The sequence below is a fragment of the Malus sylvestris genome, chromosome 17, assembly GCF_916048215.2.
Source record: "Malus sylvestris chromosome 17, drMalSylv7.2, whole genome shotgun sequence".
Classification (NCBI taxonomy): Eukaryota; Viridiplantae; Streptophyta; class Magnoliopsida; order Rosales; family Rosaceae; genus Malus; species Malus sylvestris.
Window position 1 is genome coordinate 8674902 of NC_062276.1, and position 23645 is coordinate 8698546.

Sequence of the window (23645 nt, forward strand, 5' to 3'; positions counted from 1 at the left end):
GAGTGTTGTTGGTAAATGTTGAACTCTAGCATGTTGTCAATTTATTTTTCTTCAATCATTTATTTTATCTTGAATTTCCTTATTTACTTGTTTTGTTTAAGTTGAATAATTATTCCTATAAACCAATTCCCATTTTAGATATTTGTTTAAGTCACATCCAGTAATATTTAGTTTCGTCAAATTAGTGTAATTCTTAGAGTTAAATAAGTTAAATACACAAAAACTCGTAAATTGTTTATATCAGTCCCTGAGGAGATCGACCTTGCTTGAGCCATTCTATACTACAAACACTTGTTATCTTGCAAGAATTTTCTATGGTTTAACCCTTTGTTTTACAAATGGTAAAATCGCTATCAAGAAATTGGCGCCGTTGCCGGGGACTGTGCCAACAGTTCCCGAGTTTTTGTGTTTATTTTTCTTATGCTTATGTTTATGTCTTATTTTTATTAATCATTAAATTTAATTAAAAAAAAAGAGTTCTCAAGAATCCTTTTTTATTAAGCCCATTGATGGTGAATTTAACTTTGGTACCGTAATAATGCTATATGTTTGCGTTAGAAATCTGTTTATGTATCCCTTTCACAAATTTCTGTTCTAAATCACGTATTATTAAATTAAAAAAAAATTATTTAAAATTAAAAAAAAAATTAATTTAATTAAAAAAAAACAGCAATTAATTTAGTTGAGTTTTGATCTTTGATTAAGTGTAGTGGATGTGTGGTGTGAGATTTTTGTCTTCGTTTAATTAACTAGTGGTTGCCAATTTGCATAAATTGTGTTTTTAATTCATCTAGGTTTACTTACTTTCTTTTTCTTTTTGTTGTTTAGTTAGTTTCTGTTAAGTTTTATTTTATTTTATTTTACTTTTATTTTTATTGTGGCTTAATATTTCTGTTGTTTGTTTAGATGTAGTATATGGTGATTGGAACAAGGTCCAAGAATCAAGTGCTTATTCCTTACGACCCTGAACCAGAGAGAAGTGCAAGGAAGTTAGCTAGAGAAAAATATTTAGGGCAAGATTCCAACCTTGGTGATACTTTTCTTAAGGATTTGTTCCGTGATCCTGAGAGCAGCACATCTATTTTCCAACCTTTGGCACCAGTTGCACACATGGCCCTAGCCTTACCTGCAGCAGGTCAACCTTTAAGGAATTCATTGGCGCCGAGAATCAATGCAGTGCCAAGGGGCATTATATATCCAAATGTGGAAGATGGGACATCCTTTGAAATCAAACCTCACATCCTCAACATATTGCCATCCTTTCATGGGTTGCCAAACAGTGATCCCAACATGCATTTGGTTGATTTTATTGAGGCATGTGACAACACCATAATCAGAGGTTTCTCTTCTGAAGCTATCAAGTTACGTTTGTTTCCGTTCTCTTTGAAGGACAAAGCCAAGGCGTGGCTGCATTCTCTGCCTGCCAATAGCATTACAACATGGACAGAATTGCAAGAAAAATTTCTCAATAAGTTTTTTCTGTCATCCAAGACTCTTGCACTCAAGAAAGAGATATTGGCTTTCGCTCAAAAACCAAACGAGTCTTTCCATGAAGCTTGGGAACGGTATAATGAGATGTACACAAAATGTCCTCATGCTGGGTGTTGTTGATAATTGCAAGTGTACAATATCGTCCAAGTAATATAGTGATAAGTAGAGTGTCGTTCAAACAAGGATTGGATTAACCTAAATTTACTATTGAGATTGACTTCAAACTAAACTTAAATAAAAGATGGATAACGATGACAAATTCAAATATGCAAAAACCCAAACGAAATTGAAAATATCAATTGAACAAACACGAAGTAAAAGTGAATGAATTATGAAAAATTAATATATTGAAGCACTAGGACATCAGGTTCCTCATTCTCAATCCCATCTAATCCCGTTATTCATATTAAACTCAAATTATTCCCATGTTGCTAGCAATTATCCCTTGATTCGTCAATATTTCCTTTCAGAATATACTAACTGTGTTTCTAACTATCTACCCATGCTATGTCTAGCCACAGAAGTAGATAATCGAATCCCTTTACGCTAAATGGATAATTTCACAATACTACACAAATCATAACCAGTATGTCTACTCAATTATGTAATTCATGGTAATCGTTATGAGAAGCAATCTACTAAACTTAACCTGTCAGTCCCAATTTAGTTCTTCACACAAATAATGGCCAGTTATTTGATAACGATAAAGCACAATAACAATTACTCAACATGGAAAACAACCGAGATCAATATGAAATAATAAGAATTAGATGTTCATGATAAGAGTACACCCTAATCCTAGCAAAAGGACTTAGTTCATGATTAAACTAATGACAAACATGGATGAATTCGATGACATAACGAAACCTAAAACCCCAATTCTAGAACGGTGTGCGATAAACCCCAAAACTGCCACCTTCCCTTCAAGAGTCCCCCTTGCGGCTCTTCAAATCTCCCTCCAGTAATTCGAGAGAAAGGTAGGTTTAATCCGTCAGACGGTTGGACTCCTTTTTCTCTTCTATGCCTTTTCCTTTTGTTCTCTAATCCACATGCCGTTTTTTTTCTCTCAAACCCAATTCTTTTTGGGAAAACCATCACCGCAAGCTTGCACCGCCTAATTTTATTGGGCTTGCTTTAATGATCCAATTTCCCATATGATGTATTGTTTCATTCTTTGCTCCAGCCCATCAGTCACATCCCATTCGATAATTCTTTGAGTTTCTCTAATTTAAGCTTCCAATTCCTTGCTTTATTCACGAATTATGTTCTCTACAAAAATCGCACAAAAACACATCAAACTCACCAATTTACTATATAATCATGACTAAGTTATAGGTAAAAGAGTTAACAAATATATATAAAATATCACCCTAACACTGGGTTTGATTCTAACCTTCAAATAAACATATTTTATGATGGTCTCAATGCCACCACCAAGAGTCAAATGAATGCATCTGCTGGAGGGTCATTAATGTCAAAATCAGCAAGGGAAGCATTTGAGTTATTTGATATGATGGCTTCTGAATTCCAACAATGGACAGAAGAACAAACACAAAAGAGGGGAGTTTTTGAGATTTCTCAGAGTTCTCCTAATGTTTCTGCTCAAATTGCTAAAATGGAAAAGAATTTTAATGCCAAGTTTGCTGCCTTAATGCAGGTCTCTTCCATGCCCAATGCCCAAGAAGCGTGCATCATTTGTAGTGAGACAACTCATGACATCACTCAATGCCCCAACAAGGATAGCTACCCTGAGCTTGTGCAAGATCATGTGAATATGGTGAATAATTTCATTAGACCCAGAAGTGACCCTTATTCCAATACATATAATCCTGGGTGGAAAAACCATCCCAATCTCAGTTGGGGTGGCAACCAACAGCCACGTCAATACCAACAGTCTTACCAATTAACTAGTGAGACTAAGAAACCATCTCTTGAAGACCAAATGTCACAGCTAGCTCAACATATGTCTGCTCTCTCTAATAGCACCAACAGTTTTGTCCAATCCACACAAACTAGCATTCAGAATCTCACGGCATCAGTGGGGAATTTGGAGACTCAAGTTGGACAGCTTGCTACCATGTTCAATGAAAGAGAGAAAGGAAAGTTCCCGAGCCAGTCTGAGCAAAATCCAAGAGGGATGAAGCATTGCAAAGTAATACGGACATTGAAAAGTGGCAAGAGCTATGACAACAGAGAAGTGGTGCACCATGAAGCCGAAATGGAAGAAGAAGAGCTTACTGAAAATGCACCATTAGCTGTAAAGTCTCGGTCAGAGGCTATTTCTGAAGCAGGTATTCCAAATCCTAGTGCAAGTGACAAAGTGCAATCTCGACCTAACCTTGATGCAAACAAGGAAAAAGGCCTTGGAAGTTTATTTGCACCTTCTGACAAGCCACCATACAAGCCACCTTTGCCATTTCCACAAAGGCAGCAACAACGTTCCAAGGATCAACAATGCATTGAATTCATGAAGACGTTGGCTAAGGTTCAAATTAATTTGCCTTTATTAGATGCTATTAAACAAATCCCATCATATGCCAAATTTCTGAATGAGCTATGTTCTAAAAAGAAAAATTTCTTGGAATATGAGAAGGTGATTTTAACTGAGCAATGCAGTGCTGTCCTGTTACATAAGCTACCACCCAAGAAGAAAGATCCGGGGAGTTTCACTATCTCTTGTACTATTGGTAGTCTTGATTTTCATAAAGTATTGATTGATTTAGGAGCAAGTGTTAACCTTATGCCTTATTCTGTTTTTCAAAAATTAGGTGAAGGAGAACTCAAGCCCACATCTGTGAGTCTTCAATTGGCAGATAGGTCCGTGACATATCCTTTGGGTATTCTGGAAGATGTGATTATTAAAGTGGATTAATTCTATCTCCCAGCTGATTTCATTGTAATTGACATAGAGGAAGACAAGGAAGTGCCTCTCATTTTAGGCCGACCGTTCATGGCCACCGCCCGGACACTTATTGATGTGGAAGCAGGTACTTTAACCCTAAGAGTGCAAGGAGAATCAGTTGTATTCAAACTCTTTGAAGCTGTCAAGCGTCCTTTCGAACCTGAAGAGTGTTTTCATGTTGATGTTTTGGATGGGATTGTGCATGCGAACTTTGCCTCACGATCATCTAATGATGAGCTGTTAACTTGCCTCACCAACCATGATGCTACTTTATCTATGGAAGAAAATGCGGTGGACGTCATCACTACATTGGATAGTGCACCAATTCATAATCCAAAGTTACGACATGTTTATGAAAGCCTTGGAGTGCCTAAGCAGCCTATTTTTCCTTCAAGTGAGCAAGCTCCGAAGTTAGAGTTCAAGCTACTGCCGAGCCACCTCAAGTATGCTCATCTCGGGGTGAATGAGACCTTGCCTATTATTATTGCTGCTGATCTTAATGACACGGAGGAAGACAAATTACTAAGAGTTCTTCGCAAGTATCAAGATGCTCTGGGGTGGACACTTGCTGACATAAAAGGCATTAGTTCATCTTTGTGCATGCATAGGATTTTTATGGAGGCTGGGACTAAACTAACTGTTGAAGCTCAAAGACGTCTAAATCCGATCATGAAGGAAGTTGTAAGAGTTGAGGTGATGAAGTTACTCGATGCAGGTATCATTTATCCAATCTTGGATAGCAAATGGGTGAGCCCGACTCAGGTGGTTCCAAAGAAAACTGGTATTACTGTGGTGAAGAATGATAACAACGAGCTTGTGCCTACAAGGATGACCACCGGATGGCGAATGTGTGTTGACTATAGAAAACCCAATAACAGCACTAGAAAGGATCATTTTCCGCTGCCATTCATTGATCAGATGCTCGAGAGACTAGCTGGTCATTCTTTCTATTGTTTATTAGATGGTTATTCAGGGTACAATCAAATTCCAATTGCTCCTGAAGATCAAGAGAAGACAACGTTTACATGCCCTTTTGGTACATTTGCATACAGACGGATGCCATTTGGATTGTGCAATGCCCCTGCCACTTTCCAATGATGCATGATGAGTATTTTTTCTGGAATGGTTGAAAATATTGTTGAGGTTTTTATGGATGACTTTTTTGTTTTTGGTAATTCTTTTGATATATGTTTGGATAACTTGTCTTTGGTTTTGGAAAGATGCAGGGAGACTAATCTTGTGTTAAATTGGGAGAAATGCCATTTTATGGTTAAGCATGGCATTGTGCTAGGACATCTAATTTCAAGCAAAGGAATAGAGGTCGACAAGGCAAAGATTGAGGTGATCGTCAAATTACCACCACCAACTTCTGTGAAGAATGTGAGATCTTTCTTGGGAGCACCCACACTAGAATTTACACCATTGCCGGATCACTTCAAGTATCACATTCCATTCGAAGATCACTTCCATGCCATGGAACCTAGGGGAGTGTGACTGGAGGCATCGTCCGGCTGCAAGACGTTAAAGAAATCGCTTCTTGGGAGGCAACCCAAGCTTTCTATCTTTCATCTTTATTTTGAATAATTTTAAATGTTCTTGTTCTGTTTTTCTCTTGTTTTCTGGTTTGTGTGTTTAAGTCCTACTTTTGTTCCTTTATGCAGGTAATGATTTTGCAATCTCTACCACAACTTCTTGCAAGGTATTTTTATATTCATAAAAACGAAAGGAACATTAAGCAGATAAATACAAGAGGGAGCCTTCACAAAGGCTGCTTAGGAGAAGTCTCAGTAGTCAGCGAAGCTTCAGCAGTCGGCGGAGCCCCAGAAGGATGAGGCATCAGAGGTTGATCATTTGGAGCTTCACTACACGGTACAGCCCCAGAAGACGAAGGCAAATGCTGTTGGAACAAACCCACAAACCTCTGATGATCAAGTAAAATCTGACCATCAGATTCCTACATCTGGTCAATTTTCCTCTTCATGTTTGTGGCATAGTTGTGTGCAAGCTTGTGCAACTGTTTATTCTCATGCTTGAGCCCTCTAATCTCCTGTTTGAGACTTATCACTTCAGCCGCCAACGATTCAACTTGACGGGTTCGGGCAAAGATGCGTTGGGCCATGTTGGACACAGAACCCACACACTGCACATTAAGAGTCAGAGACTCCTTGACAGCCAATTCATCAGACCGTCTTGAAAGCAGTCTATTATCTTTAGGAGTGACAAGGTTCCGGGCCACCACCGCAGCTGTCATATCATTCTTCATCACCGAATCCCTAACGGTAAGGGGGCCAGTAGGGGATATGAAAGATGGGCGCCATATGTTGTCTGGAGAAGGCGGAGCTGCCTCTTCACCAAGGTTCAAGTCAAAATGACGGTCGGAAGGGCCAGACATTTTTTAGAGGTGTTAAAGAAAGAAGAGGTCGGACAAGTCAAGATCGTAGAAATGCAAAGAGGGAGTTTTTACAGGCAGAAATTCAAGTGTGCTTTGAACGTCCTGCATACCTCTATAAAAATCAGCACGCGATGGGATTTCAAAGATCGAATAGGCGAGCTCAGAAATCGAAGAGGCCAACTAAAAAATCAAAGAGGCGCTAGCTTTCTCAAAAGCTGAGCTTGCTCAGAAATCACGGGCCATCTTTTGTTCCAGATTTGTCCGCACTCGTCACATGCAACCTCTGCACTCGACGAAGCTCAGATTTCGAAGAGGCAAGCTCCGAAATCGGAGAGGCATCTGCTTTTCCAGACGTGTTAGCATCTGTCACATGCACACCCAGCTTACGGAAATCACGGGCAATCTGTCGACGATTTCTGGTAAAGTAGAAAACACGTGAAGTTTACTGTTTAATCATCCAACGGTTTCCGACAAGAGTGAAAGAACAGTACCGGTTATTATTTCCTATAAATGTCGACCTTCACCCTCCATGGCAAGGCAGACATACATAACCTTCTTCTTCTCAGAGAATGCCTTTCCAACAAACCCTCTCGAGTCACTTAGTGTTCCTTATTCCTTGGGGTACCTCTGCAAACAACCCATCCAAAGCAAAAGTATTTCATATCATGAAGGTTGAAAGCAAGAGTATCTCATATCATGCTTTCTCCCTGTCCTTCTCCTTGTCTTTGTTTTACGACAAGGAGAAAGAAATCAATCAGCCAGCACTTGGTATCAATCTTACGATCTGGAGCCAACTGCCTGGAACCCCTTCCTGATTGTTTACCTAGCCTTGCTCTCGAGTACTCATCTTCATCATCTTGTGCTTCCTCTTCGTCTACCACATCTGCCTGGGGAACAGATAAGGGAAGTGAAAATGATACCTCGAAGCATGTGAAGACAATTTGCCAATTTATCCTCAGCTAGGGACAAGGAGAAAGAAAGCAAGAGGTGGGCACTTGGAAAGATTGAAGAAAGACAATTTGCCAATGCATCTTTACTGCTGCTCTCCTCGCCTACACAAATTGGTGTGTTCTTTCCTTTTCTTTATGTGTCTTTATTTCATTTTATATTTCTTTCCTTCCATTTTTATGTCTTATTGTTCAAAAATTCCTTTCATTATCATTGGGGACAATGCTATAATTAAGTTTGGGGGTGGAAATATATTTCGTTAACTTATTTTTCAAAAAAAAAAAAAAAGTTTTTGCATTTTTATTGTTGTTTGTAGCTACTTCTCAATTCAATGATGAGATTTGATTTTAATTTCCTTCTTACTTTCAAGAAGTCTAAGTTCTTTTCGTTGTCTTTGTGTTAACTGTGATTTCCAGAAATCAACTTGAAAAATAAATGTGCCTAGTCTTGTCAATGTGAAACTTGAGCATGATTTAGCGTTTCATATGTGAATCATGTGAGATTATGTAAACCTTGTGAGTTTTTGAGCCTATACATGATTGAACCATTATGCATCAATCTCATTCCTTCTTGTGTGTATGATCTCACTATACATGTATCTCTAGAACTTGCTTTATATTACTCGATTCATTAATCAATTCATGTAATAACTTGGAAGTGATATAGGCGATCTTTGGATCGTTTGAGCCTTTCATGCCTACCTTATATGCTATGTTTATTCGTAGTAGCCCATTGAGCCTTTAACTAAGCCATTTCTTTGTTAGCCACATCTCTTTACCTTGCTCCAATATTGGAGTTGAGCTCATACACAAAAATCGATTCCTTATTGTTTTGAGAAAGTATTACATGGGTTGTGCTTTTGGGGGTTTCATTTATGTAGAAAGATGGATGGAGCGTGTGTATTACAATGAAATGTGAATTTGATGGGTGATGTAGTTTTTGCAGATTTGTTTCTTTCATAAAAAAAATGAAAAGAAAAAAAAACGAAATATATGAAAATTGGAGAGTGTTGATTTGTTGAAAATGTGTCGGTAGAGTATAAATTTCCTTTTGAAGTTAAATTTGGGGAGTAACAGGTGCTCGAGGTTTTATTATTTTGCTTTCAATTTGAGGTGGTGTGATATTGAGGTGTTGGAAAACTACCAAAGTGTACTTTCTCAAAATTTTTGATTTCCATATCCTTTCTTTCATTAGCCTATCACCTTTAGCCCCATTACAACCGTAATAAAGTCCTATTGATCCAAGGTATTACTTAAATATTGATAAGCGAGTTAGGTGGACAAGCAAGCATATGGCGGCATGTACAATGAGATCACTTGAGTGAAACACATTAACCAAAACTTATGAGTGAATGAGCGTATGTCTTGTGAGAAGCTCACATGTTTGCATATGATGATTTAAAGGAGTTTGGAATTGCATTGACATGGCTAGCTCACACATGGCTTTTCAACGTTTTGTTTGAAGGAAATTTGGTTAACTATTGGATGATGTTTTGAGCTCTTGTTACTTACTTCTTGGCAGTGTATTTCATGGTTGGAACTTATATATGAAATTGAATTGAGAAGTTGGCTACTAAGTTGTTGAGTCTAGTCTTAGTTGAGTGGTTTTGTTTTGTGTTTTGTGTTTTCTTTTACTAGAGGACTAGCAAAAATGTAAGTTTGGGGGTATTTGATCACTCATATATTTCATGCATTTATACCATCCATTTCTAAAGTCTTTGTGATGTTTTTGTGTTAAAATTGTGGCATTTTACCTTACCTTGTGTTAATGTGCAGTTAATTTTGTTTTAGGATCAATTTCAAGCAAAATGGAGAAAAGGAAATAGAAAAAATGATAGCTGAAAAGTGGAGTGGGAGACACGGCAAGGAGGGCAGTGCACTGAGACAGAAAGAAAAGAAAAACAGAAAATAAAGACGAGTGGAGAGAGCAGGAATGGTGAAAAGAAAAATAAAAGAATAAGTGGGAGGACACGGACTGAGTGGAAAACAAAAGAAAGAATAAAAGAAAAAGCAGTGGAGGGAGGACTGAAAAGAAAATAATAGAAAAATGCCACAATTGGGACGGAAAGGGGGAGACTGACAGGGGATTGACAGAGAAGAATAAAAGAAAGAGGGGAGCAGAGCGACAGAGGCGGAGGGCAGAGAGAGTGGAGAGACCGAAGAAGTCAGGAGCAGAAAATAAAAGAAAAGAATAAAAAAAAAGGAGACACAGAGCAGAGGTGAGAGAGACACGGACACAGCAGAGGGAAGCAGGCGCAGAGCAGAGGAACCAAAAACGGGTGTTTTCTTTCTTGTTATTTTTTATGGATAATTTCTTATGTATGAACATAATTATGTGTAACTAATTTATTATGCTAGAGTGAGGCCATGAGCCGCAACATGAATACGTAGATTTATTTTTCAATTGCTTAAGTGTTGTTACATGCTTGCTTTGATATTTTCAATCACTGAATTAAACTATCTATGTACCTTGATGATTGATCACCATTAGGATGCTTAGAAAAGTTATCGGATGCAATTTTGAACGAATGTCACGTTAAAATTGGTTGTGCTTCTTGTGATTGAGGATTGTACTCTCCTAAGGTAAATATCATGCTCTTAGGGATTATATGGTTTAACAAAAGGATTTTCACCAAGATTAATGAATCACTCATGTTTATATTTAATCCAAATGTCATGGATAAGTTGCATGTAGTGGTATGCGTTTTAGCTTGAATGTCACAAGTAAAACATACACAAGGAAAATCCAACCTTCAAAGCATGTGTGTTTTCAATTATTTAAGCAATTGGAATAGCTACGTAGGAGTGTTGTTGGTAAAGGTTGAACTCTAGCATATTGTCAATCTATTTTTCTTCAATCATTTATTTTATCTTGAATTTCCTTATTTACTTGTTTTGTTTAAGTTGAATCAGTATTCCTATAAACCAATTCCCATTTTAGATATTTGTTTAAGTCACATCCAGTAATATTTAGTTTCATCAAATTAGTGTAATTCTTAGAGTTAAATAAGTTAAATACAAAAAAACTCATAAATTGTTTATATCAGTCCCTGAGGAGATCGACCTTGATTGAGCCATTCTATACTACAAACACTTGTTCTCTTGCAAGAATTTTCTATGGTTTAACCCTTTGTTTTACAAGTGGTAAAATCGCTATCAGTAGTTCCTGAAGGGAGTCAACCGGTGATAGAGCCAGTTCTGGAGAAGGAGTTTCCCAGCTTCCCATTATTATCATTTAATAATAGGAGGCAGAGCGAGCAAGAGAGAACGAGGTACGGAATGCCAGCTATGATGGGAGAGACTAGCGGAAAGGAGGGCACCACTACTTCAGATAAACACCAACCTTATAGGCCACCCCCGTTGGTTAATAAAGGTGGAGGAACAAACTGGAGGAAACCCGAACCAAGGAGAGAAGCAAGTGCGGGCAACGACCGGAGCCCAAAGATCGAATCTGCTCTCCTCGGTCATAATGATAATTTAGCCACTCAGCAGCTAAGGGAGGAATTGGCTGAGTTAAGAAGGACAGTGGCTCAAAATGCTCAGCCGCGGGCTCGCCCAGTGTTCAGGATCACTTACCAAAAGCCTTATCCTGAATATATTGACGAGCTAAATCCATTCCCTCTCAACTTCAAGATGCCTGCATTCCCAACATTCACAGGTGAAGACAGCAGCGTTTCCTCCAGAGACCACATTTTCAAATTCTCCAATCATTGTGTAGCATATGAGGACAATCCAAATTACAAATTGAGGTTGTTTGGGAATTCATTGGCAGGGTTAGCATCTCAGTGGTACTCTCTATTATCCCCCAACTATATTGCCAACTAGGGGCAAATGGAGATGGCTTTCCACGAACAATTTTACAGAATAGAGCCGGAATTGACCATCAATGACCTTGTTGAAGTTAAGCAATACGATCATGAATCTACTGAGGACTTCATGATCAGGTTCAGGAGAACAAGGATGAGATGCCAAGTCCCCGTCAACCAAGCACAGCTCATATCGATTGCTCAAAGGGCTCTGAAATTACCTTTGAGGAAAAGATTTTATGATGCACAGTTTAATGAGCTGCAAGAATTGGTAATTACTGCCACGAAGTATGAGAGGCTGTTGCAAGAAGAGCAACAAGTGAAGCACACTTCTAAAGTTCCTCCTTTCTACAAAAACAAGGCTGCAATTCATTGCGTGGAAGTGGGAGAAACCAGGCCAGAGCATGAGGGTGGCCATGATGAAGAAGATATAGATATGTGTGCCGCTGAAATGACCACACCTTTCAAACCACTGACGGTAAAATGCCTAGTCCAACCTGTCAAAGATCAAAAGATCGTAATGAACGATGGTGGTTTCGTCCCCATGAAACCACCCAAGTACCAGAGTTATTCGTTCGATCTGACCAAGGCACCTGAGATCTACGAAGAACTAGTGCAGGCAAGAGTAATCTTGCCTGACAGTGCCAAAAAGATGCCCAAACCAGAAGAACTCAGGGGGAAGAAGTATTGTAAGCTACATTATACCTTCAACCATTCTATAGTTAATTGTGTCCAGTTTAGAGATTGGTTACAAGATCTTATAGTGAAGGGAAAGTTGTTACTTGACTCGCCCCAAGCCAGTATGATGGTGGATACTAACCCTTTCCCTGAGGCTCCTATCAATATGATCAACCTCATTTTAAAAGAGCCAGGGTCACCAGTTGGTACTGCATAGAAAGGAAAGATCCCAGGTTGTCTCAACACCCCTGCATGAATAAAGGTGCCATGAAGGGGACCAGGGGATCAAGATCAGGTCCTCAGATTGATGCTAACGAGGGGAGTAGAGGAAAGAAGAAAGTAAACAAGGGGGCAAAAAGTTTCCCGAAATTAATTCAAACAGTACCAAGAGCAAAGCATGAAGCAAATTACATGTTCATTCCAATAAGAAAAGAGTTACAAATCATCCTATTCTAAAAAATTTACATCTTCACATAGGGTGATTATTCGAGAATGATATGTTTGCATAATGGCAAATATCCTACTGGGTTCGACCAAAACAGTATGGCTATTTACAAGTTGAGACCGGGCATGCTCTAACTCTGAGTTTGACTTCTCCACTCCCTCGATTTGGTTTTCAAGGGTATCCAGAAGAGTTGCTTGTTCTGCTTTCAGAGCAACCAGTTGTTCCTCCAGCTTTTGGATTTCATAAGTAACAACTCTGACCCTTTCTTTTGTCTGCAAGCTTTCTTCCATCAACCGATCAACTTGAGTGGAGGTGCTTGATTCTTTCTCCATAAAGCATTTTGCCCGATTAGCCTGTCTGTCCGCTCTCTGGTATTGTTCCCTAAGAGCCCTCAAGTTCTCAAAGAAAGAGAGAAAGGAATCATGTTGAGGTTTTGATAGCCGACCGGTTTTGAAAGACTCAGTTATGATCTTCTCAAGGTCACAAAGAGCCTTGAGGCTAAATGAAGCGGTGAAATCCTTCTTTGCCCATTCCTGAAGGACTCGTTGTTGCTCTGAAGAAATGGAGGTTGCTGAAGAATGTCTTGAAGATTTCAACCGTGTCTCAAGTCGCCCGAGCGTTTCAAAAAGTTTGGGCAACTTAGCAGGGTCTAAGGATAGGAAAGGAGGAGGATCCTGCATTGCAGCTCCCTCTAATGAAGCAATGCCCATTGAGGGGGCAGTCTCTGCCTGCCCGATCTGCTCAATTCCAGAAGGGGGAATCTCAGTACCTCCAGAAGATAAATGAGGATGGGAGCGCTTTGATTTACGGACCAAATGAGGGGGGAAGTTTCTTTTGGAGCTTGCTGCAAGAAACCAAAGGACCAGGTCAAGACAATCTGAATACAGCTTGAGGCAAAAAGAGGCTTTAGAGAGATGAAATGTACCTGACTCAGCCCTGGGGTTTCACCAGGAAGAGAACTAACTCCTTATTGGGGGGAAGATTCTTCACCACCACCAGGAGAGTAACGAGCTACACATGAACCTGTACCAGTGCCCTAGAGGTATCCAGAGACAGCAGTAATTGTCAGTAAATAGATCATAAGAGAAAAACAAGAAGAAAATACTCTCATACCTGAGTTTGGTCTTGAGGAGGATAAGGAGGTTCATCAACTGTCGGGCAAGCAAATACCCGCGAGATTGATACCTCTGAAGCTACAGGGATCTCAGGAACTATAGGTTCATTATCTGAAACCACTAATTGAGGAGGTGGCTCATATACCGGAGAAGGCTGCAGAGAACGTGAGTGAGAGTTAGTTGGGAAGCAATGTGCAGAATTTCAATGTGGAAATAATGACTCACCAAGTTACTGTCCTCATCCACGAAGTGCAACATAACTCATGTAGATGGATCAAATTGAGAGGAAGGGGTTGCATCCAGAGCAGTAGAAGAAGTCATAGACCTCAGAGGAGGGCCATGACGAGGCAATGAGGCAGATGCTCCAGCCTAAAAAAGAAAATAGAAAGAGAGAAAAGATTCAGACATTAGGTCCAGAAGTTGGAGAGTTATCCAAGAATTAGAAAGAAAGAAAAAACACCTTTGAAGGGTCAACCCGAGAGGGAGACAGGCTTGTTTCTCGAGCAAATTGTGGAGAGGCCTCGGGCGGAGAGAGCTTTTCCTTTCTTGAGGCCTGAGTCAAAATAATCAGATTTAGAGTTATATGAAAGCAAGAAGGGGTGTACAAACAATAATATATAAATCATACCTCGAGTTCTCTGAGGGCAGTATTTTGCAGTTTTTCGGCCTTTTTGAGCATAGCAGCTCTTAGTGGTTCCTCCTTAGAAGAAGGGATTGGTCTTTTAGATGCTTGAGGTCCTGTTTGTCGATAAAATAGACAATTAGATAAAGGAGAAAGGGAGCAGTTTGATGAAGAAAAACAGAAACTCACTTGAAGATTGTTGCTTCTTTCTGCCTGCCTCAGGAACTGGAGCAGATGGGGCTGATGACTTAGAAGGAGCAGTAGTTCTCGCTCTCTTACTCTTTCTAGTAAGAGTTGGTCGTGTGGTTTTGGGTAGATGTGCAAGATTAGGATCTGAAGTCTTAGTCACAGCCGCTTTCTTTCGCTTGGGTGCTTTAATAATTGCCTCGGGTGTTTCTTCAGTTCTTGAATCCCCAAAGGATTCTGAAAACATCTGCACCTTCCCCAGTTTCTCGTCTCTCAGCCTTTGCGGCAACTCCATGAAGAACTGCAGCATCAGCGGAGTCATCCTTAGACTCAATGGTTTCCGATTCAACATCCACTGGAGCTGCAGAGTGAAGCAAAAGTAAGGATAGAAGGACTTCAGAAGGGAAACAAAATCAGATTGAAAGAGAAGTACCTATCAGAAGTGACCGATTCTTCTCTTGGATCATCTCCTTCCAATTTTCAAGCTCGCCCGAGCCGGGATATGACTTAAGAGAAAGCTGGTTGAAAAGGCGATCATGAGTTTCTTTCAAATCTCCTCCATACTTCCTAGTCCATTTGTCTTCCCACCAAGAAGAAAAGAGCGAAGTGCATTCAAAGTTGAGAATGATGGACTTTCGGGCTGCTTGACTCATTACGTCAAGACTGCGTCGGGCAACTCGGAATGTCACCTCAGGTGGAGTTGGCAATCGGAATGAAGTGCCACAATGGACAAAGTCGAAGAATGGGACAGGAATGGCCTGTCTAAATCCTAACTGCCTGCTGCAAAAGTTAGGATGGTACACTTCCAAGCCTTGGTCATATCTATTGCCCCGAACTCCCCAGGCCAGGTCTCTCGGTTGAATACAGCTAATAAATTTCTCCCTGCAAAAGGGGGTAGCATCCTCGCCAGGGGCATCTTGAAAGACTTGGTTAGAAAGCCAAGGATATCTCCTCAAGACTGACGCACCCCATTCTAAATCTGATTGAGTCCTACAAACTCTGAAGAAGTAAAAGCAGGCAAAGGTGGAATGATCTATAGGGGCAGCTTCAGCCAGGATTCGGGCAGGGGCCACACCCTCCGGGAACTCCAGATTAGCAGCCCGAAATTCTGGAAAGTACCATTGAAGCCAGGTTTGTATCATCCAAATAGGCCCATTCAGGTTGGTCTCAAACGGCTCGCCTTGAGTCATTTCAAAAAGAAGATGATAAAGATGGGAAAGAAGGAATGGACCTGTAGCTACATCATTAAAATTATGAAGAACCTCTACTAAGGGGATCCATTCAACCCTCACCCCTTTAGACTTGTTAGGGAAGATGTGCTTGTTGAGCCAATATAAGAGGAAATACATGTGCTCTTGATCTTTATCAACCCAAGGAGAGCCCGCCCCAAAATTCTCCTTTACAAAAGGAATGAATCCTTTGAATAAGGTCTCATAACTCTTGAAAGTTGCAGAGTTATAGTTCAAAGAAAGGAAGGCGGTAGATGAACTTGAGCTTCCAGTGGTGGAGGACGGAACCCAGTCTTGAGTAACGTCCACTATCCTGCCCGATGGCCTTAACCCAAAGACCTGGGCCATGTCAAGAATGGTGGGAGACATGAGGCCCATACGGAAGTCGAAAGTATTCGTGCCCGAATTCCAGAAAGGAGGGCAGAAACAAGCAATTCGGGCTTGGGAGTAATGGAGGTCTTCGAAAGCATGATTAATTCATAAATACCATTACTCATCCATTTCTTCTTAAAGGTAGGCTCTAATTCATCAATCCACTGAGCCCAGAGGAAAGCCTCGACGATATGATGACCATTTGGATGAAGAGATGCCCGACCTAGCCGAATAGGGATTTGGGGAAAACCAGTTATCCCTAGGCATGTTGTTTTCTACCACTGAAGGGACCCGAGAGACCCAGGCGGGACCCAATGATTGTGCCCCATGCACCTCAAAGAAGAGCTCGGAATGCAAACCTGCCCGAGGGCGATGCAGCCCATTGAGTAGACGACGCAGAGTGGCGATTCCTTCGCCAGATTCATAGGATGGTTGGGTTTGGCTGGACCCCGAAGCCATTTGATGAAGTTCGAGAAGGGGAAACAAAGAAGATGACGAGAGTGAAACCTTATCGGGCAAAGAAGGGAAATGGCTAGTAAAATTAGGAAAGTTTTAAATTACAGAGGGATTTCTTGCTGTGAACACGAAGGATTGGGGAGTTCAACCGCAAGGGATTCGTGGGTTTTAATAAGGAGGTTTTTCAATTAATATTGGCGCCTGGAATTCCAGGTTAAATATCAATTGAAGGGGGCATTGTTTGGATCAAAACTTGACTTTGGGCTCAAGAAAGGAGCTGGCCCAAAAGGAGGCTTGAAGGAATAGTTGACCAAGGCCCGGCCGAAACCCAGAAAAGCAGAAAAGGCCTCTTCTGACTTGGTGCAGCTCATGAAGACCACTTGCTTACCTACCCAAGGGCCAAGGGGTATAGATTGACCAGCTACACAGCCCATAAAGTACTTTATGGTGGCATTACATGTAAAAAAGCTGGTGAGTCATCACCCTCAAACCGCATTCGGGCAAGGCTACTGCTACAGGAGGCCAAGCCGAGTTGTCTATATAAGAAGAAAGAGAAACCAGGAATAAGGACACTCAACCAAACAAACAAATGCAGGCACAAACTCTGCTCAAAGCCAGATTTGCCTTCAAAACGAAGCTGTAGTCAGCCCAAGCCTTCATCCCTCGCGGGATAACCCTTCCTTCCAACCTTTGTAATAGCTCTGCTACCCTGTTCAACCTTGTTGTAGTATCGATTCATCTTTTGTAAACTCTTTATCCCTCTCTCTCTTTCTTAGCTTTCAGACCCTTGACAAAACTACAAAGATAGGAACATGCAAGACGAGCAGCCTTACCTGATAAGGTTTAACCTTGCCCGACCTTCTTTGTTTTTGTCTTTTCATTCATTAGCCTAGCAATATGTTGTATACCTCCAGTTATATGCAAGTTATTTCCAGCAATATGACTATTAAAAGGCTTTCTCAGTACTTGGATCCGATTTGAATATATCTTCAGTGTTCAAACCAGATCCAAGTCCTAAGCCCTCGGGCATGCAAATCTAATCAGTTAAAAGCCCTTGGCCTCAAGGCATAAAGAAGAACTTTATGTGGACTTAACCCATCCACGACAGTCCTTGATAAACGAGAAGTCCGAAGTTACTTGAGGCGCAAGTAATCAACCTACCTCTTAGTTTTATTTCTATTATATTATGATTATCATGAAACGCTTAAGTATGGAATGGATTCTGATAGGAAGCCTCAAGGCCTATACCTAAGGCCCCACGAAGGCACCTATTTGGATTCATTCCGTTCTGCGGTCTAGAACGTTTGAGTATAAGAACGAACTCTAATAGGAAGCCTCAAGGCCTACACCTAAGGCCCCACAAAGGCACCTATTTGGGTTCATTCTACCTCTCGGACTCGGGTAATCAGAAGTATAATAGTTATAAGACTCATGCAATCACGAGAACAAATATGATGTGTTCGAGCACTGGTTTAGTTTGATAGGAAGCCTCAAGGCCTATACCTAAGGCCCCACAAAGGCACCTGTTATATCTAACACGGTTTCTCGGGTATATATATATTTACAACTAAAACTCGACATCCATTTTACATCTGCCATGCTGAAGATGGCAGTGGCACGCCTGAGCACCTAAAAAGTTAATCTTGATTGTGAGCCTCAAGGCCTACACCTAAGGCCCCACAAATGCACCTTTCAAAGTTAACTCTGTCCTTCTCTTTCAGCCTTGCCCGACCAGCCTTGCCCGACAAGTCTTGCCCGATAAAGACTTGCCCAACGAGACTTGCCCGACAAAGCCCGACAGTGAAACAGAAGCCCGACAGCAGCTCTCAACTGGCACTAACCTCCCGGGGAACTGTGTGTTTGTCGGCCAGGAAACATCCCTGACGGAAATTCCTGACGTAAACAGTAATAAGGACGGCATATGATGAGTGATCACTGTCAAACTTTTTTTACATTTAAAGCCTCCAAAAGATGATTCCAGCGTTGATGAGGGAGATATCTGCATGTATGGATTTATGTCAGCATTTAGTACACGGGAGTTCAATAAATCACTGTAGTGAGTCAGAATAGTCAACCTTCTTCTGCATCTCATTCTTGAACTAGCCACATCTTTTCCATTGTCAACATTGGCATCCTCTACTCTGGTATCTAAAATTACAACAGTATCAAGATACTAACAAGATCAATGGAGCACAAGTCCAATGTGAAAGAAATTACTTTTACAATTTACAGATGAGCTGCTTAAAGATAACTATACCACATAGTCATAATTCCGATAAACCATACAAAAATCACATTGCTTCTGCCAGGAAAGGTCATTGATTGTATGTTCTCTAATTCATTGTATAGGTTATAAATGCAAAGGTTAATACAGCAAAACTATCGATTTTATCTAACTTGAAACGGTATAATGACTAATATGCCAAGAACACAACTTTCACAAAATTTACTTTGTCCGCAGGTTAGAAAATTGTTCTTAATCAAGTACAAAACCACTTTTAAAACCAATGTACTTCTTTTTGTCTTGCAAGTGAATACACTTCAGTAAAAAACAAACAGGCAAAGTTATAGCCGATAGCAAACCCAACCTTGTTCGGATTCTTGACCTACTCTATTCATCCCACCAAGGACCTTATATGCCTCGGTGTGTACTGAATCCACCCTCATTGAGTAAATTTTGACTCCACCTTCAAGAGTGCAGCTTGCCTGCACATATAGAGAAGTGATACATATTTAAGCAAACATAGCATATACAATCGAATATGTGAACTTTCGGCCACTCACTTCAAAAGTGGTTTTACCAAAATCTTGCTCTTGATGGATTTCAAACTCCAAAACTTATCTGAAACATCGTAGTATCAATAGGCGGAATTTACCTTTTGAAAATTCGTCTCTGCATCCTTTTCCTCTTCAACGTTAATAATGACCGTTAAATGGTCAATCAAATTCAGCTCCCATGTATTTTTCTGATTAATTTTCTGCGCACCCAATAGATCAAAATCGAACTGTGATAATTTGGAAGATTTGTATATTGATTGTGTGTAAGGGATTACAAGGAAATGAAATATATACAAGTGGAAAAATGTGATGTGAGTTACACGGAAGACATCACACACCATACTTCACACACCATGCTTAGACCCATACTTTACACAGTCTAAACCCTAGCTGCTTACATCATGATCCTAACTACTATAACCCATGCTAACCCATACTTAGATATTAGGTATTCTAACACTCCCCCTCAAGCGAAGGCTAGGATATTCATTAAGCCAAGCTGGACCAAAAGAGTGTTGAATTGAACACGAGACAATCATTTGGTGAAGATGTCTACTAGTTGATCTTTGTTTCGAACAAACACAGGTTGAATGACATTGGATTGGGTTTTTTCTCGAACAAAATGGCAGTCCATTTCAATATGTTTGGTTCTTTCATGGAAGACAGGATTTGATGCAATGTAAATAGCAGCTTGATTATCATAGAAAAGAGGCATAGGCTATGTTATCTTGAACCCTAAGTCGTTGAGCAAACCTTGCAGCCAAATCAACTCACAGGTAGTAGATGCCATGGCACGGTATTCAGCTTCTGCACTTGATCGAGCCACCACGTTTTGTTTTTTGCTTTTCCATGTCGCCAAATTTCGCCCAACAAATTTACAATATCCAGTAGTAGACCTTCGATCAGTTTTGGAGCCACCCTAATCTGCATCTGTGTAGCCAACGATGTGAGCATTTCCAGCCTTTCTCATCACAATCCCAGTTCCAATGGTACCTTTCAAGTAATGCAAGATCCTTCGAACAACTTGTAAATGAATTGATCAAGGAGAATGCATGAACTGACTGACTAGACTCACGACATGCATGATATCAGGATGAGTAATGGTAAGGTAAATAAGTTTCCCTACCAATCTTTGGTATAAACCAACATCTATCAACAAATCTCCATCTAATCCCAATTTATCTTTGCAAGCAATCGGGTTTGCCATTGGTTTTGCTTCAAGCATTTTTTATTCTTAAAGTAAATCTAGTATGTACTTGCGTTGATTCAAGAGCAAGCCTTTACTAGATGAAGCAATTTCAATTCCTAGAAAGTACCTCAGAGTTCCTAGATCTTTGATTGCAAACTTTCTATGGAGAAGAACCTTAAGCCTCTGAATTTCTGTCAAACTGTCACCAGTCACAATGAGACCATCAACATAGATAAGAGCGGCAAGTTTACCTGCTGAACTATCTCTCACAAACAGTGAGGAATCTGCATTGCTCCTTTTAAAACCAATGTCCTCTAACACATAACTTAACTTGGCATACCAAGCTCGAGGAGATTGCTTGAGGCCATATATAGCCTTGTGTAATTTGCAAACCATGCTCTTTCCTTCATGTGGATGTCTTGGAGGCAAGTGCATGTACACATCCTCTTTAAGTTCTCCATGCAGGAAGACATTCTTAACATCCATTTGGAATAAGGGCCAATTGTGGTTGATAGCAACTGAGAGAATCACTCTTACTGAGTTCATCTTTGCCACATGAGCAAAGGTTTCCTTGTAATCGATACCATAGGTTTGAGTAAAACATCTAGCAACCAATCTAGCTTTGTGTCTCTCCACTGGACCATCACTCTTGAATTTGGTTTTGTACACCCATTGACACCCAACAGCTTTCATCCCCTTAGGTAGCTTGGTGATGCTCCAAGTTTTCCTTTCATTTAGAGCTTTAAGCTCCTCATCCATCGCTGTTTGCCAGATCACTTGAGAATTAGCTTCTTGGAATGAGCTTGGCTCAGATGAGGCTGAGATTTTGCTTAGGAAAGCAACATGAGAAAGAGATACTCTTGAGTATTCAAAATACTTTTCTATAGGGTATCTTGAGGTGTAACTTACATAATCTTTAAACCAAACTTGCTTACCTCGATTTCTACTAGGGTTTCTCCTTGGAGTGATCACTTTAGGAGTAGTAGCAAGATTCTCTTTAGACAAATTGTGATTCTGGTCAGTGTCTTTAGTTGATTCATTATCAACAAGTATATCAGATGATTGATCACACTCGACTGGATCAATTGAAGTTTCATTGTTGCTTGGTTGATCTGAAACTGAAGGATGATGAGGTAGCATGTTGGTTTCCACAATTGGCATGAGAATTTGACCAAGAAAATCCTCCCCCAGAAGATCTTCATCCTTGGTACTTGCAAAGAAATGAACTTTCTCATCAAAACTCACATCTCTAGACACAATGAGTTTCCTGCGTTTTGTATCATAGCACTTGTATCCCTTTTGAATAGATGAGTACCCCAAGAACACACACTTTGCAGCTCTTGGATCCAATTTATCTCTATGCAAGCTTTGAATATGAACAAAGCAAACACATGCAAACATTCGAAGGTGAGACAGATTGATTTTCCTGCCCTAAAGTGTTTCAAGGGTGACTTGAATTTGAGAACTTTACTTGGAAGCCTATTAATCACATATGCAGCAGTAAGAATCCTATGGGACCAAAATTTCTTGGGTACACTCATTTGAAGCATAAGTGATCGAGTTTTTTTCCAGTAGATCACGGTTCTTCCTTTCTGCCCCTCCGTTTTGTTGCGGAGTACCAACACAGCTTGTTTGATGAATTATTCCATAGCAAGTTAGATATTGAGTAAAAGCATTGGACATATACTTAGTACCATTGTCTAACCTTAAGACTTTAAGTTAGGTTGAGAATTGGTTTTTAACAAGACTGTGAAATTCTTAGAACACATTAATAACTTCATTTTTGGATTTCAACAAATACAACCAAGTACATCTTGAGAAATCATCAACAAAAATGACAAAATATTTAAAACCATCAAAAGAATCCAAGGGTGCAGGCCCCCAAACATCAGAGTGCACAATCTCAAAAGGTTTACATGACTTGGTTGATGAGGAATCAAAGAGCAACCTCGTCTGTTTTGAAAAATGGCAAACTTCACAATCTTGAGTCATCACATTCTCTGAAGTTCTGAAGAGATGTGACTGCACAAGATTAGAAGGATGCCCTAATTGTCTATGCCATAATAGATGATTCTGCAAAAATCCAACCTGAAAACCTCTAACTTCAACCGATTGCAATGAAAGCATATAGAGGCCATCTTTATAAATGCCTTCACCAATTTTCTTCTTCGTGATACGATCCTGGAAAACCACATTGAATGGTGAGAATATAACATCACAGTTTAAAGAATTGGTCAACCTTCCAGCTGACAGAAGTTGGAATGGAAATGAGGGCACATATAGAGCAGTTGATTCAACATTTGTATCAAATATCTTAACTTTTCCTTCACCCAAGACTGATACACCAGTTCCATTAGCAACAGAAACAAACTGTGGAATAACTGCATCTTTAAACTCATGCATATCTCTTTTTATATTTGTCATGTGATCAGTTGCTCCAGAGTTTATTATCCAAACATTTGCAAGATTTCTAGAAGCGCAGTACTAAATGAGTTTAGAATACCTGACATATCAACGGAAGATGACTCATTTGTCTAAAGAAATTTTGTGAACTGTTCAAATAAATCAGTAATGCTGACTTCACTGTTTCCCTTATGAGGACATCCTTCTTCTAAATGAAGGAAGTGAACTCACTCAAGAGAGCCGAGGGATTAGATGTGAAGGTCTCAGCAGTTGAGGCAGTCTGTGAGCGAGAGACTTGACTTGCACTGCAACCAGACTTGGTTTGCTTGGCAAAGTTAGGCTTAAGATGTGGATACAACACCCAACAAGTGTCTCTGAGATGATTCTTCTACCCACAATGATTGCATTGCATCTCTCATTTCTTTCCTTTGAAGTTTTTTCCTTCAAACCTTATGTCACTTGCAGCGAAGGCTCTGGACTCAGGGTCACTGACCTTAGTACTCATAACTTTTCTTCTTACTTCTTCTCGATGTACGATAGTTCATACAGTATTGAGAGATGGTAATTCAACACTCATCAATATGTGGCTTCGCATATCTTCATAGGTAGAGTCAAGATTGGACAAGAGCTGAAA

General features: G+C 40.1%; 1 protein-coding gene and 1 pseudogene across 1 annotated transcript in view; both read right to left on the reverse strand.

Moving 5' to 3' along the window:
* LOC126612324 (condensin complex subunit 2-like) overlaps window positions 1-23645 on the reverse strand; it is a 42098-nt gene that overhangs the window by 15511 nt on the left and 2942 nt on the right. Inside the window, exons 3-6 of the mRNA XM_050280717.1 lie at window positions 19518-19619; window positions 19230-19347; window positions 18717-18789; window positions 18586-18640 (exon numbers count right to left, since the gene is read on the reverse strand). Coding sequence (XP_050136674.1) covers window positions 18586-18640; window positions 18717-18789; window positions 19230-19347; window positions 19518-19619 — 348 coding nt within the window. The remainder of the gene's footprint in view (window positions 1-18585; window positions 18641-18716; window positions 18790-19229; window positions 19348-19517; window positions 19620-23645) is intronic.
* Window positions 1499-1604, reverse strand: LOC126612713 (small nucleolar RNA R71; annotated as a pseudogene).